The 13,346-nt window shown below is 51.2% G+C and overlaps 1 protein-coding gene across 1 annotated transcript in view; it reads left to right on the plus strand.

Moving 5' to 3' along the window:
- LOC117506050 (dynamin-1-like) overlaps nucleotides 1-13,346 on the plus strand; it is a gene marked incomplete at its 3' end in the record, with an annotated part of 113,801 nt that overhangs the window by 24,945 nt on the left and 75,510 nt on the right. The window contains exon 5 of the mRNA XM_034165578.1: nucleotides 9,881-10,023. Coding sequence (XP_034021469.1) covers nucleotides 9,881-10,023 — 143 coding nt within the window. The remainder of the gene's footprint in view (nucleotides 1-9,880; nucleotides 10,024-13,346) is intronic.

Genomic DNA, 13,346 nt, shown 5'->3' on the forward strand with positions numbered 1-13,346 from the left:
ACAGGCCTTAACCAAAGGCCCCTTCAGCAGTCATAGGCCCTCAACCAGGTACACAGGCCCTTAACCAAAGGCCCTTCATCAGCTACATAGGCCCTCAACCAGGTACACAGGCCCTTCACCAGGTACATAGGCCCTCAAACAGCTACACAGGCCCTTAACCAGCTACATAGGCCCTTAACCACCTACACAGGCCCTTAACCAGCTACACAGGCCCTTAACCAGCTACACAGGCCCTTAACCAGCTACACAGGCCCTTCGCCAGCTACACAGGCCCTCAACCACAAGCCCTCAACCAGCTACACATGCCCTCACCAGCTACATAGGCCCTTAACCAGGTACACAGGCCATCAACCAGGTACACATTCCCTTGACCAGCTACACAGGCCCTTAACCAGGTACAGAGTCCCTCAACCAGCTACACAGCCCCTCATCCACAGGCCCTCAACCAGCTACACAGGCCCTCAACCAGCTACACAGGCCCTTAACCAGGTACACAGTCCCTTAACCAGCTACACAGGCCCTTAACCAGGTACACAGGCCCTCAACCAGCTACACAGGCCCTTAACCAGGTACACAGGCCCTTAACCACAGGCCCTTTGTCATCTACATAGGCCCTCAACCAGCTACACAGGCCCTTCACCAGGTACACAGGCCCTTCACCAGCTACACAGGCCCTCAAGCAGCTACACAGGCCCTCAACCAGCTACACAGGCCCTCAAGCAGCTACACAGGCCCTCAAGCAGCTACACAGGCCCTTAACCAGCTACACAGGCCCTCAAGCAGCTACACAGGCCCTCAAGCAGCTACACAGGCCCTCAAGCAGCTACACAGGCCCTCAAGCAGCTACACAGGCCCTTAACCAAAGGCCCTTCATCAGCTTCATAGGCCCTCAACCAGGTACACAGGCCCTTCACCAGGTACATAGGCCCTCAAACAGCTACACAGGCCCTTCACCAGCTACATAGGCCCTTCACCAGGTACACAGGCCCTTCACCAGGTACACAGGCCCTCAACCAGCTACACAGGCCCTCAACCAGCTACACAGCCCTTCAGCAGCTACATAGGCCCTTAACCAGTGACACAGGCCCTTCACCAGGTACACAGCCCCTTAACCACAGGCCCTTCATCAGCTACGTAGGCCCTCAACCAGCTACACAGGCCCTTCACCAGGTACACAGGCGCTTAACCACAGGCCCTTAACCAGCTCCATAGGCCCTCAACCAGCTACACAGGCCCTTAACCAAAGGCCCTTCATCAGCTTCATAGGCCCTCAACCAGGTACACAGGCCCTTAACCAAAGGCCCTTCATCAGCTACATAGGCCCTCAACCAGGTACACAGGCCCTTCACCAGGTACATAGGCCCTCAAACAGCTACACAGGCCCTTAACCAGCTACATAGGCCCTTAACCACCTACACAGGCCCTTAACCAGCTACACAGGCCCTTCGCCAGCTACACAGGCCCTCAACCACAAGCCCTCAACCAGCTACACAGGCCCTTCACCAGCTACATAGGCCCTTAACCAGGTACACAGGCCATCAACCAGGTACACATTCCCTCGACCAGCTACACAGCCCCTCATCCACAGGCCCTCAACCAGCTACACAGGCCCTTAACCAGGTACACAGTCCCTTAACCAGCTACACAGGCCCTTAACCAGCTACACAGGCCCTTAACCAGGTACACAGGCCCTCAACCAGCTACATAGGCCCTCAACCAGCTACACAGGCCCTTCACCAGGTACACAGGCCCTTCACCAGCTACACAGGCCCTCAAGCAGCTACACAGGCCCTCAAGCAGCTACACAGGCCCTCAAGCAGCTACACAGGCCCTTAACCAGCTACACAGGCCCTCAAGCAGCTACACAGGCCCTCAAGCAGCTACACAGGCCCTCAAGCAGCTACACAGGCCCTCAACCAGCGACACTGGCCCTCAACCAGCGACACTGGCCCTCAACCAGCGACACTGGCCCTCAACCAGCGACACTGGCCCTCAACCAGCGACACTGGCCCTCAACCAGCGACACTGGCCCTCAACCAGCGACACTGGCCCTCAACCAGCGACACTGGCCCTTAACCAGGTACACAGGCTCTTAACCAGGCACACAACCCCTAAACCAGGTACACAGCCCTGCAACCTGCTACACAGACCCTTAACCAGCTACACAGGCCCTCAACCAGCGACACAGGCCCTCAACCAGCGACACAGGCCCTCAACCAGCGACACAGGCCCTCAACCAGCGACACAGGCCCTCAACCAGCGACACTGGCCCTCAACCAGCGACACTGGCCCTCAACCAGCGACACTGGCCCTCAACCAGCGACACTGGCCCTCAACCAGCGACACTGGCCCTCAACCAGCGACACAGGCCCTCAACCAGCGACACTGGCCCTCAACCAGCGACACTGGCCCTCAACCAGCGACACTGGCCCTCAACCAGCGACACTGGCCCTCAACCAGCGACACTGGCCCTCAACCAGCGACACAGGCCCTTAACCAGCTACACAGGCCCTTCACCAGCTTTATAGGCCGTTCACCAGCTACATAGGCCCTCAACCAGCTACACAGGTCCTTAACCACAGGCCCTTCACCAGCTACACAGGCCCTCAAGCAGCTACACAGGCCCTTAACCAGCTACATAGGCCCTCAACCAGCTACACAGGCCCTTAACCACAGGCCCTTCACCAGCTACACAGGCCCTCAAGCAGCTGCACAGGCCCTCAACCAGCTACACTGGCCCTCAACCAGCGACACAGGCCCTTCACCAGGTACATAGGCCCTCAAACAGCTACACAGGCCCTTAACCAGCTACATAGGCCCTTAACCACCTACACAGGCCCTTAACCAGCTACACAGGCCCTTAACCAGCTACACAGGCCCTTAACCAGCTACACAGGCCCTTCGCCAGCTACACAGGCCCTTCGCCAGCTACACAGGCCCTTCGCCAGCTACACAGGCCCTCAACCACAAGCCCTCAACCAGCTACACAGGCCCTTCACCAGCTACATAGGCCCTTAACCAGGTACACAGGCCATCAACCAGGTACACATTCCCTTGACCAGCTACACAGGCCCTTAACCAGGTACAGAGGCCCTCAACCAGCTACACAGCCCCTCATCCACAGGCCCTCAACCAGCTACACAGGCCCTTAACCAGGTACACAGTCCCTTAACCACAGGCCCTTAACCAGGTACACAGGCCCTTAACCAGGTACACAGGCCCTCAAGCAGCTGCACAGGCCCTCAAGCAGCTACACTGGCAATCAAGCAGCGACACAGGCCCTCAACCAGCGACACAGGCCCTTCACCAGGTACACAGCCCCTTCACCAGGTACACAGCCCCTTCACCAGGTACACAGCCCCGCAACTTGGTACACAGGCCTTAACCAGGTACACAGGCCCTCTACCAGGTACACAGGCCCTTAACCAGCTACACAGGCCCTCAACCAGCTACACAGGCCCTCAACCAGCTACACAGGCCCTCAAGCAGGTACACAGGCTCTCAACCTGCTACACAGACCCTCAAGCAGCTGCACTGGCCCTCAACCAGCTACACAGGCCCTCAACCAGCGACACAGGCCCTCAACCAGCGACACAGGCCCTCAACCAGCGACACAGGCCCTCAACCAGCGACACAGGCCCTCAACCAGCGACACAGGCCCTCAACCAGCGACACAGGCCCTCAACCAGCGACACAGGCCCTCAACCAGCGACACAGGCCCTCAACCAGCGACACAGGCCCTCAACCAGCGACACAGGCCCTCAACCAGCGACACAGGCCCTCAAGCAGGTACAAAGGCCCTCAAGCAGGTACACAGGCTCTTAACCAGGCACACAACCCCTAAACCAGGTACACAGCCCTGCAACCTGCTACACAGACCCTTAACCAGCTACACAGGCCCTCAACCAGCGACACTGGCCCTCAACCAGCTACACTGGCCCTCAACCAGCGACACTGGCCCTCAACCAGCGACACAGGCCCTCAAGCAGGTACAAAGGCCCTTAACCAGGTACACAGGCTCTTAACCAGGCACACAACCCCTAATCCAGGTATACAGGCCCTTAACCAGCTACACAGGCCCTTCACCAGCTTTATAGGCCGTTCACCAGCTACATAGGCCCTCAACCAGCTACACAGGTCCTTAACCACAGGCCCTTCACCAGCTACACAGGCCCTCAACCAGCTACACAGGCCCTTAACCAGCTACATAGGCCCTCAACCAGCTACACAGGCCCTTTACCACAGGCCCTTCACCAGCTACACAGGCCCTCAAGCAGCTGCACAGGCCCTCAACCAGCTACACTGGCCCTCAACCAGCGACACAGGCCCTCAACCAGCTACATAGGCCCTCAACCAGGTACACAGGCCCTTCACCAGGTACACAGGCCCTCAAACAGCTACACAGGCCCTTCGCCAGCTACACAGGCCCTTCGCCAGCTACACAGGCCCTCAACCACAAGCCCTCAACCAGCTACACAGGCCCTTCACCAGCTACATAGGCCCTTAACCAGGTACACAGGCCATCAACCAGGTACACATTCCCTTGACCAGGTACAGAGGCCCTCAACCAGCTACACAGCCCCTCATCCACAGGCCCTCAACCAGCTACACAGGCCCTTAACCAGGTACACAGTCCCTTAACCACAGGCCCTTAACCAGGTACACAGGCCCTTAACCACAGGCCCTTTGTCATCTACATAGGCCCTCAACCAGCTACACAGGCCCTTCACCAGGTACACAGGCCCTTCACCAGCTACACAGGCCCTCAAGCAGCTACACAGGCTACACAGGCCCTCAAGCAGCTACACAGGCCCTCAAGCAGCTACACAGGCCCTTAACCAGCTACACAGGCCCTCAAGCAGCTACACAGGCCCTTAACCAGCTACACAGGCCCTCAAGCAGCTACACAGGCCCTTAACCAGCTACACAGGCCCTCAAGCAGCTACACAGGCCCTCAAGCAGCTACACAGGCCCTTAACCAGCTACACAGGCCCTTAACCAGCTACACAGGCCCTCAAGCAGCTACACAGGCCCTCAAGCAGCTACACAGGCCCTTAACCAGATACACAGGCCCTTAACCGGCTACATAGGCCCTCAACCGGCTACACAGGCCCTTAACCACAGGCCCTCAAGCAGGTACACAGGCCCTCAAGCAGGTACACAGGCCCTCAACCGGCTACACAGGCCCTCAACCGGCTACACAGGCCCTCAACCGGCTACACAGGCCCTCAACCGGCTACACAGGCCCTCAACCGGCTACACAGGCCCTCAACCGGCTACACAGGCCCTCAACCGGCTACATAGGCCCTCAACCGGCTACACAGGCTCTTAACCAGGTACACAGGCCCTCAACCAGCTACACAGGCCCTTCACCAGCTACACAGGCCCTCAACCAGCTACACTGGCCCTCAACCAGCGACACAGGCCCTCAACCAGCGACACAGGCCCTCAACCAGGTACACAGGCCCTCAACCGGCTACACAGGCCCTCAACCGGCTACACAGGCCCTCAACCGGCTACACAGGCCCTCAACCGGCTACACAGGCCCTCAACCGGCTACACAGGCCCTCAACCGGCTACACAGGCCCTCAACCGGCTACACAGGCCCTCAACCGGCTACACAGGCCCTCAACCGGCTACACAGGCCCTCAACCGGCTACACAGGCCCTCAACCGGCTACACAGGCCCTTAACCAGGTACACAGCCCCTTAACCAGGTACACAGGCCCGCAACCTGCTACACAGGCCCTTTACCAGGTACACAGGCCCTTTACCAGGTACACAGGCCCTTTACCAGGTACACAGGCCCTTTACCAGGTACACAGGCCCTTTACCAGGTACACAGGCCCTTTACCAGGTACACAGGCCCTTTACCAGGTACACAGGCCCTTAACCAGCTACACAGGCCCTCAACCAGCTACACAGGCCCTCAACCAGCGACACTGGCCCTCAACCAGCGACACTGGCCCTCAACCAGCGACACTGGCCCTCAACCAGCGACACTGGCCCTCAACCAGGTACACAGGTCCTTAACCAGCTACACAGGTCCTTAACCAGCTACACAGACCCTTAACCAGGTACACAGGTCCTTAACCAGGTACACAGGTCCTCAACCAGCTACACAGGCCCTCAACCAGCAACACAGGCCCTTAACCAGCTACACAGGCCCTTAACCAGCGACACAGGCCCTCAACCAGAGACACAGCCCCTTAACCAGCTACACAGGCCCTTAACCAGCTACACAGGCCCTTAACCAGCTACACAGGCCCTTAACCAGCTACACAGGCCCTTAACCAGCTACATAGGCCCTTAACCAGCTACACTGGCCCTCAAGCAGGTACAAAGGCCCTTAACCAGGTACACAGGCTCTTAACCAGGCACACAACCCCTAAACCAGGTACACAGCCCCGCAACCTGCTACACAGACCCTTAACCAGCTACACAGGCCCTTAACCAGCTACACAGGCCCTTAACCAGCTACACAGGCCCTTAACCACAGGCCCTTCACCAGCTACACAGGCCCTTAACCACAGGCCCTCAACCAGCGACACAGGCCCTCAAGCAGGTACAAAGGCCCTTAACCAGCTACACAGGCCCTCAACCAGCGACACAGGTCCTGAACCAGAGGCACAGGTCCTTAACCAGCTACACAGGTCCTTAACCAGCTACACAGGTCCTTAACCAGGTACACAGGTCCTTAACCAGAGACACAGCCCCTTAACCTGCTACACAGGCCCTTAACCAGCTACACAGGCCCTTAACCAGCTACACAGGCCCTCAACCAGGTACACAGCCCCTTAACCAGGTACACAGCCCCTTAACGAGCTACATAGGCCCTCAACCAGGTACACAGGCCCTTAACCAGTTACACTGGCCCTCAACCAGCTACACTGGCCCTCAACCAGCGACACAGGCCCTCAAGCAGGTACACAGGCTCTCAACCTGCTACACAGGCCCTCAACCAGCGACACAGGCCCTCAACCAGCGACACAGGCCCTCAACCAGCGACACAGGCCCTCAACCAGCGACACAGGCCCTCAACCAGCGACACAGGCCCTCAACCAGCGACACAGGCCCTCAAGCAGGTACAAAGGCCCTTAACCAGGTACACAACCCCTAAACCAGGTACACAGCCCAGCAACCTGCTACACAGACCCTTAACCAGCTACACAGGCCCTTAACCAGCTACACAGGCCCTTAACCAGCTACACAGGCCCTTAACCAGCTACACAGGCCCTTAACCACAGGCCCTGAACCAGCTACACAGGCCCTTCACCAGCTACATAGGCCCTAAACCAGCTACACAGGCCCTTCACCAGCTACACAGGCCCTTCACCAGCTACACAGGCCCTTCACCAGCTACACAGGCCCTCAAGTTAGCTACACAGGCCCTCAACCAGCTACACTGGCCCTCAACCAGCGACACAGGCCCTCAACCAGAGACACAGTCCCGCAACCTGCTACACAGACCCTTAACCAGGTACACAGGTCCTTAACCAGCTACACAGACCCTTAACCAGGTACACAGGTCCTTAACCAGGTACACAGGTCCTCAACCAAAAGCTCTGTCTGGGTTTTTGATTAATTAATAAGCTGGAGTGGAAGATTGCTGCTAATCCTCCTCCTCGGCCCGTGCTACGAGCGTTCTGGCAGTTAGTGTGACTCGGGGGTGTTGACTCATTTAAACTAACATATTCATCCTGCTGTAACCAGGTTTATGTAAGGCAGAATAAATCAATATGTTGATCAATTCTGAGATTGAGCCTGGTTCTCCCTGAGCCTGGTTCTGCTGGAGGTTTCTTCCTGTTAAAAGGGAGTTTTTCCTTCCAACTGTCGCCAAGTGCTTGCTCACAGGGAGTCATTTTGACTGTTGGAGTTTTTCCGTAATTATTGTATGGCTTTGCCTTACAATATAAAGCGCCTTGGGTCAACTGTTTGTTGTGATTTGGCGCTATATAAATAAAATTGATTTGATTTGATCAATTATTATATCATTTACTAACAGGGACTTAGAAGAGAGAGACCTAATGTTTAATAGACCACATTTAACTGTTTTAGTCTGTGGTGCAGTTGAAGGTGCTATATTATTTTTTCTTTTTGAATTTTTATGCTTAAATAGATTTTTACTGGTTATTGGTAGTCTGGGAGCAGGCACCGTCTCTACGGGGATGGGGTAATGAGGGGATGGCAGGGGGAGAGAAGCTGCAGAGAGGTGTGTAAGACTACAACTCTGCTTCCTGGTCCCAACCCTGGATAGTCACAGTTTGGAGGATTTAAGAAAATTGGCCAGATTTCTAGAAATGAGAGCTGCTCCATCCAAAGTGGGATGGATGCCGTCTCTCCTAACAAGACCAGGTTTTCCCCAGAAGCTTTGCCAATTCTCTAAATTATCGAAATATAAACCTCATAAATGAGTGGTCAGAGGCAAGAGGCAAAATGTCGTGTTTGTGACAGCAAGGCCATGTGCGAGAACCAAATCAAGGGTATTTCCACAAATGTGTGTTGAATCCTGAATGCGTTGCTGGAATCCTAATGCATCCACAAGTTCCATAAATGATTTGCAGATGGGATCAGAGTGCTTAGAGATGAACGCACCAAATTAATCTAAAAATTCAGAATATGGGCCAGGAGGCCAATAAACAGTGACAAAATAACATGACTGATTTCTGTATTTCTGACCCTGACAATACGTAGCATCATGGACAGAGCGGAGAATCAGATGCTCAAACGAATTATATTTGTGACTCCCAACAGCCAATAAGGTAAACCTGGATTTATAAATAAAAGCAACACCCCCGCCTTGCTTCACATCACGAGACACGTGACTAAATGTGTATGCTGGTGGGCAGGCCTCATTCAGAGGAAGAACAGCTGTAGGTTTGAGCTAGATTTCAAATAACCTCATGTCCAAGTGATGATCCATAATTAGATTTTGAGGACAGTGATCTGATGTTCATGATTTTAATGTTTATGATGTTAATTTTTTTCCACTTATATTTACATATTTTATACTTAGTCATTTATTTAAATATTTGGGCATCCAGTTTGGGCAGCAAAGTAAGAATTTCATTGCACAGGGAGACACTTTACTGTGCATATGACAACAAAAGCTTTGAATGTTGAATCTTGAAACTGAAGACTTCCGTGGGGTTGACAGACTGACATCTTTGAACAGGCCTGAGTAGCTTAAAATTCACTCCACGTTTTCCATCCAGCGCCCGGAGAGTGTCAGAAACCGCTGTCTTCACATCAGGACTACAAGTCCCAGAAGCTGCAGAGCTCTGATGACGTGAGCGCCGATGTGCTCAGCTGACCAGATAACCTGCACAAACGGCCGAGTCCAATGGAATACAAACTTTCTCCAGGAGCCTCTGTGGACGCAGCGAGGTCAGTGGAGCAAACCAAGCTCTCTGATAGTGAGGACATCCCGAGGAACATTATTGTTGTTCAGGCTCTGTTGCTCAGCTGCAGAGTAGCTTCGCATCGCACTAGCCAAGGGAGTGAAGTGCGGCGTCATGCACTGCAAAAAAGGCACTAAACAGTCAAAACTGGTTAAAAATGCACACTGAAGCACCAAGAACCATGTCAAGTACATAACCAAATAAAAATACTAATAAAAAAATTACACTCAAGCCACTAAAAACCAAGTTACAAAAGAGAAAACTGGAGAAAAACCAGAGGAGCGGCGAACACACAATGTCAGCATTCGTCACAGAAAAAGCAGCAAAGTTCATGTCTTCTGTGTCAGATGACAGATTCTTTGACACTCAGTCTTGTGAATTGGTTCTTGTGTGACAGATGGCAGGTTCTTCTTGACTTGGTTCTGTGTTTTCTGGATATCTTGCTTCCTCTGTAACTAAATCTTTCTGTCTTGACTGTAGCAACTGACCAATCACATCCGGGACACGTTGCCAGGGTTACGCAGCAAGTTACAGTGCCAACTACTGTCCATTGAAAAGGAAGTAGAAGAGTACAAGAACTTCAGACCAGATGACCCAAGTCGCAAAACCAAGGCTCTGCTGCAGTCAGTACAGCCACACACACACACACACACACACACACAGAAATGTTGGTCACATGACACAAAAACATGGCTGCAATGAGACATGGACAAAGACAAAACCAAAGACATGTCTCATGTTGTTTAACTTGCCACACAGCAACTCCATATCAAAGTATTCATGGTTGTCAGACTCTTTTCATAAATGTGCGACTTTACCGCCACTCAAACTTCTCCTTTAAGTGCATTTGTGGAAAATGATGAACTCACCATTTCTCTGTTGGTGATGTCAGTCTGAGCAAATAGAAACAGCACAAGAGCAAACGGAGAGAGTGAAAGGAATGTTGCAATAGCAGATATTGAAAGTGTTGACTGTTTGTTCCAAAGTGACGGCTCAGCATTCAGTCAGATCCGTGGACCTGTGGGCAGATAGATGCTTGGAAAAATTCAGAACTGCGTTCGCTGTTATTTTCTGGAGCTGTCATTGGTCTCCCTCTGCCCTCATTAGATGATGTTTTTAGGACTCGCTGCCTCCGCCGAGCAAGCAGTATTCTGCAGGATGGAACACACCCCTCACACCACCTTTTTTCTTTGCTTCCATCCGGCAGGCGCTATCGGGCCTTTAAAGCCCCACCACAAGGCTGAGAAACAGCTTCTTTCCTCGAGCTGTTACAGAACTGAACAGACACGCCCAAGCTCCAGTTGGAACAATTGCATTATTCTAATTAGAACAAGGGTGGACATGTGCAATAATTGTTTTTAACTATTTTTAATTCTTAGGTATATTTATTACTGTTTTTAAACTATTTAAGGGTTTTTATTAAGTTGGGTATTTTTAATGTTACTTGATGTTTTAGAGGGATACGTGCAATATGGGACATGTGCAGCATGGGATAAGTGCAATACGAGTTATGTTTGTCTCCGAGCTTGTTTTGTAATATTTATTGAAGTATGTGTGTGGGTGAGTTGTGTGTGAGGGTTGTCATTGTTTTTGAGGATGCACAAGCAATTTTCGTTGTGCTGATTGCTGTGCAATGACAGTAACGGTGATTCTGATTCTATGGAGTGTCTACCAGCTTGTGGCTGTGCACACACATTGTGCACGCCGCTCTGTTCAGTGAGACAACGGACACTTCATCCTCAACTCTAATATTTGTAAGAGTCTGTTGGATTTTGGATCCAGATGTGTGCAGAGTCAGCATGGTGCTGTTTGAACCCAGTTGTAGCTGAACATGCAGGTGGAACTGTCCACGACGGTGCTTTGACCTGGCTGGGCCTGAACCTGCAGCTGCAGTATTTCTTCCAGTCAGAATTTTAACTGTTACTGCGGAGTCTGTGTTTTTAACAGGCTGCGTTCATGACTGATCGGCTCCAGTGTTGCCACAGTTATTTTGAAAAAGTAATCCAATTACTGATTACTCCTTGAAAAAGTAACTTAGTTACTTTACTGATTACTCAACTTTAAAAGTAACTAAGTTACATTACTAGTTACTTTATTAGTGACTTTCAGCAGATGCTGACAACACCCCCCCACCACCACCTCAACATGAAAATTATGAACCCATTTTGTCGATACTCACTTTATAGTGTCCCTTTCTTGACTTCAATGAACATAAACACTTGTTTTCTAAAAAATAAAATAGAGATCTTTCTTGACGTCATATTTAAATGTGCGCAGCACTGTAACTGTAAAACTTCTAACCAACACTCTTCATAAATGTAGCTGTTAATTTCTTTCTAACATTTTTCTAACATTTAAATTCTTTCTAAACATTTTAGTTGTTGAAATTATTATTATTATTATTATTATTACCTCCGCCAAGGAGGTTATGTTTTCGGTCGCATCCGTTTGTTTGTTGGTTGGTTTGTTTGTTAGCAGGATTACTCAAAAAATCCTCAATGTATTTCAGTGAAATTTATACCAGGGGTGTATCTTGGCCTAACTTAGAAGTCATTAAATTTGGTAATGATCCAGAACACGATCCGGATCCGATAATTCTTTTAAGGATTCTTTATCATTGTTGTGAAAGTGTAGGAACACGGACCCACAACAGGGGGCGTAAAATGAACGGGCAATGGATAAGCCAAACAGTAACAATTTAATGTTGTGAAGTGCACAACGGAATACAGATAGATACAGTTTTGGTAATACAGACAGTTATATGTTGAGTGATGTGTGAGCAGGCTTGAGGATAGGAGACGTCCGTCCAGAACCGAGCCCGATCCCACATGGCCTTCACAGCCAACGGATCTGAAGAACACCGGAGCCGCCAAGTCCTGGATCCCCAGGTGGCCACCGTCTCCAGCTGTCAGACCTGGTACTGCTGGCAGAGAACAGAAACAGTATTGATGAGTGTGAGTTCGCACACTCAGTAATTTCACAGTCTGTGTTCTTTTGGGAGGGAGCACCTCCACCTCCAATCACACACTCGTGCAGCTCCTGTCTAACCACTTATCTGGTTGGGGTGTGAAGCGAAGCCGTCACTGATCACACCAAACGGCAATCCCACAGATAAGGAACACAACAGGAAAACGGCTGCAAAGACGTTCAGACTATGAGTCAGTGTTAAGTTCAGCAGAGAAATTACCTCTTCTGGTAGCTGATTTCTTGGCGGGGAGGTGGAGTGGCAGTCCGGCCTTTATGGTGATGGTGATGTGTGATGAGTGACAGCTGTCACTCCCGGTTGCTATGACGCCCTCTCCTGCTTGAAGCCCGCACTTCAAGCAGGGTGCCATCTGGTGGTGGTGGGCCAGCAGTACCTCCTCTTCAGCGGCCCACACAACAATCATTGCAGGATCAGGCCAGTTTCAGCATCTTTGCATCTAACTTCATGAAGACGGGTCACAAAGGCTGAACAAAAATTAAGTTACAACACAACAATAATTTTTTACCATTTGTTTCTCCTCATTGAATAAACTTGTTATTAGAAAATAAAAAAACTTGTGTAGTTCATGCAGTTTTTCTTTATAAATACATTTGATGAAGATCTAAGGGTTGAACCCTCTGGGGACGACATGTTGTATACGGCAGCTGAGAACAAGGCTTACTAAATTATAAATAACTTTTTAATGATATGAGATAGAAACTTACTCTTTTTTTTGCTGAAAAGTTAACTCTGCGGACCTTTGAGCCACCATCCACCATCTTTGTACTCTTCATAGAAGTTGTGTGATGACGTGAGCAATGTGAGTGTCTAATCGGAATTGGTTCACCCTCACATGGTTTTCCAAAATCCAGTCGTAGGGCGGATTCACCTCACGTGACACACCAAAGATTGTTTTTAGGAGTGATGTGTTACTAGTTTATTATAGTTTGCTGTGTGTTTGGAATAAATGTGTGTGGAAAA

This window comes from Thalassophryne amazonica, unplaced genomic scaffold (assembly GCF_902500255.1).
Source record: "Thalassophryne amazonica unplaced genomic scaffold, fThaAma1.1, whole genome shotgun sequence".
Taxonomy (NCBI): Eukaryota; Metazoa; Chordata; class Actinopteri; order Batrachoidiformes; family Batrachoididae; genus Thalassophryne; species Thalassophryne amazonica.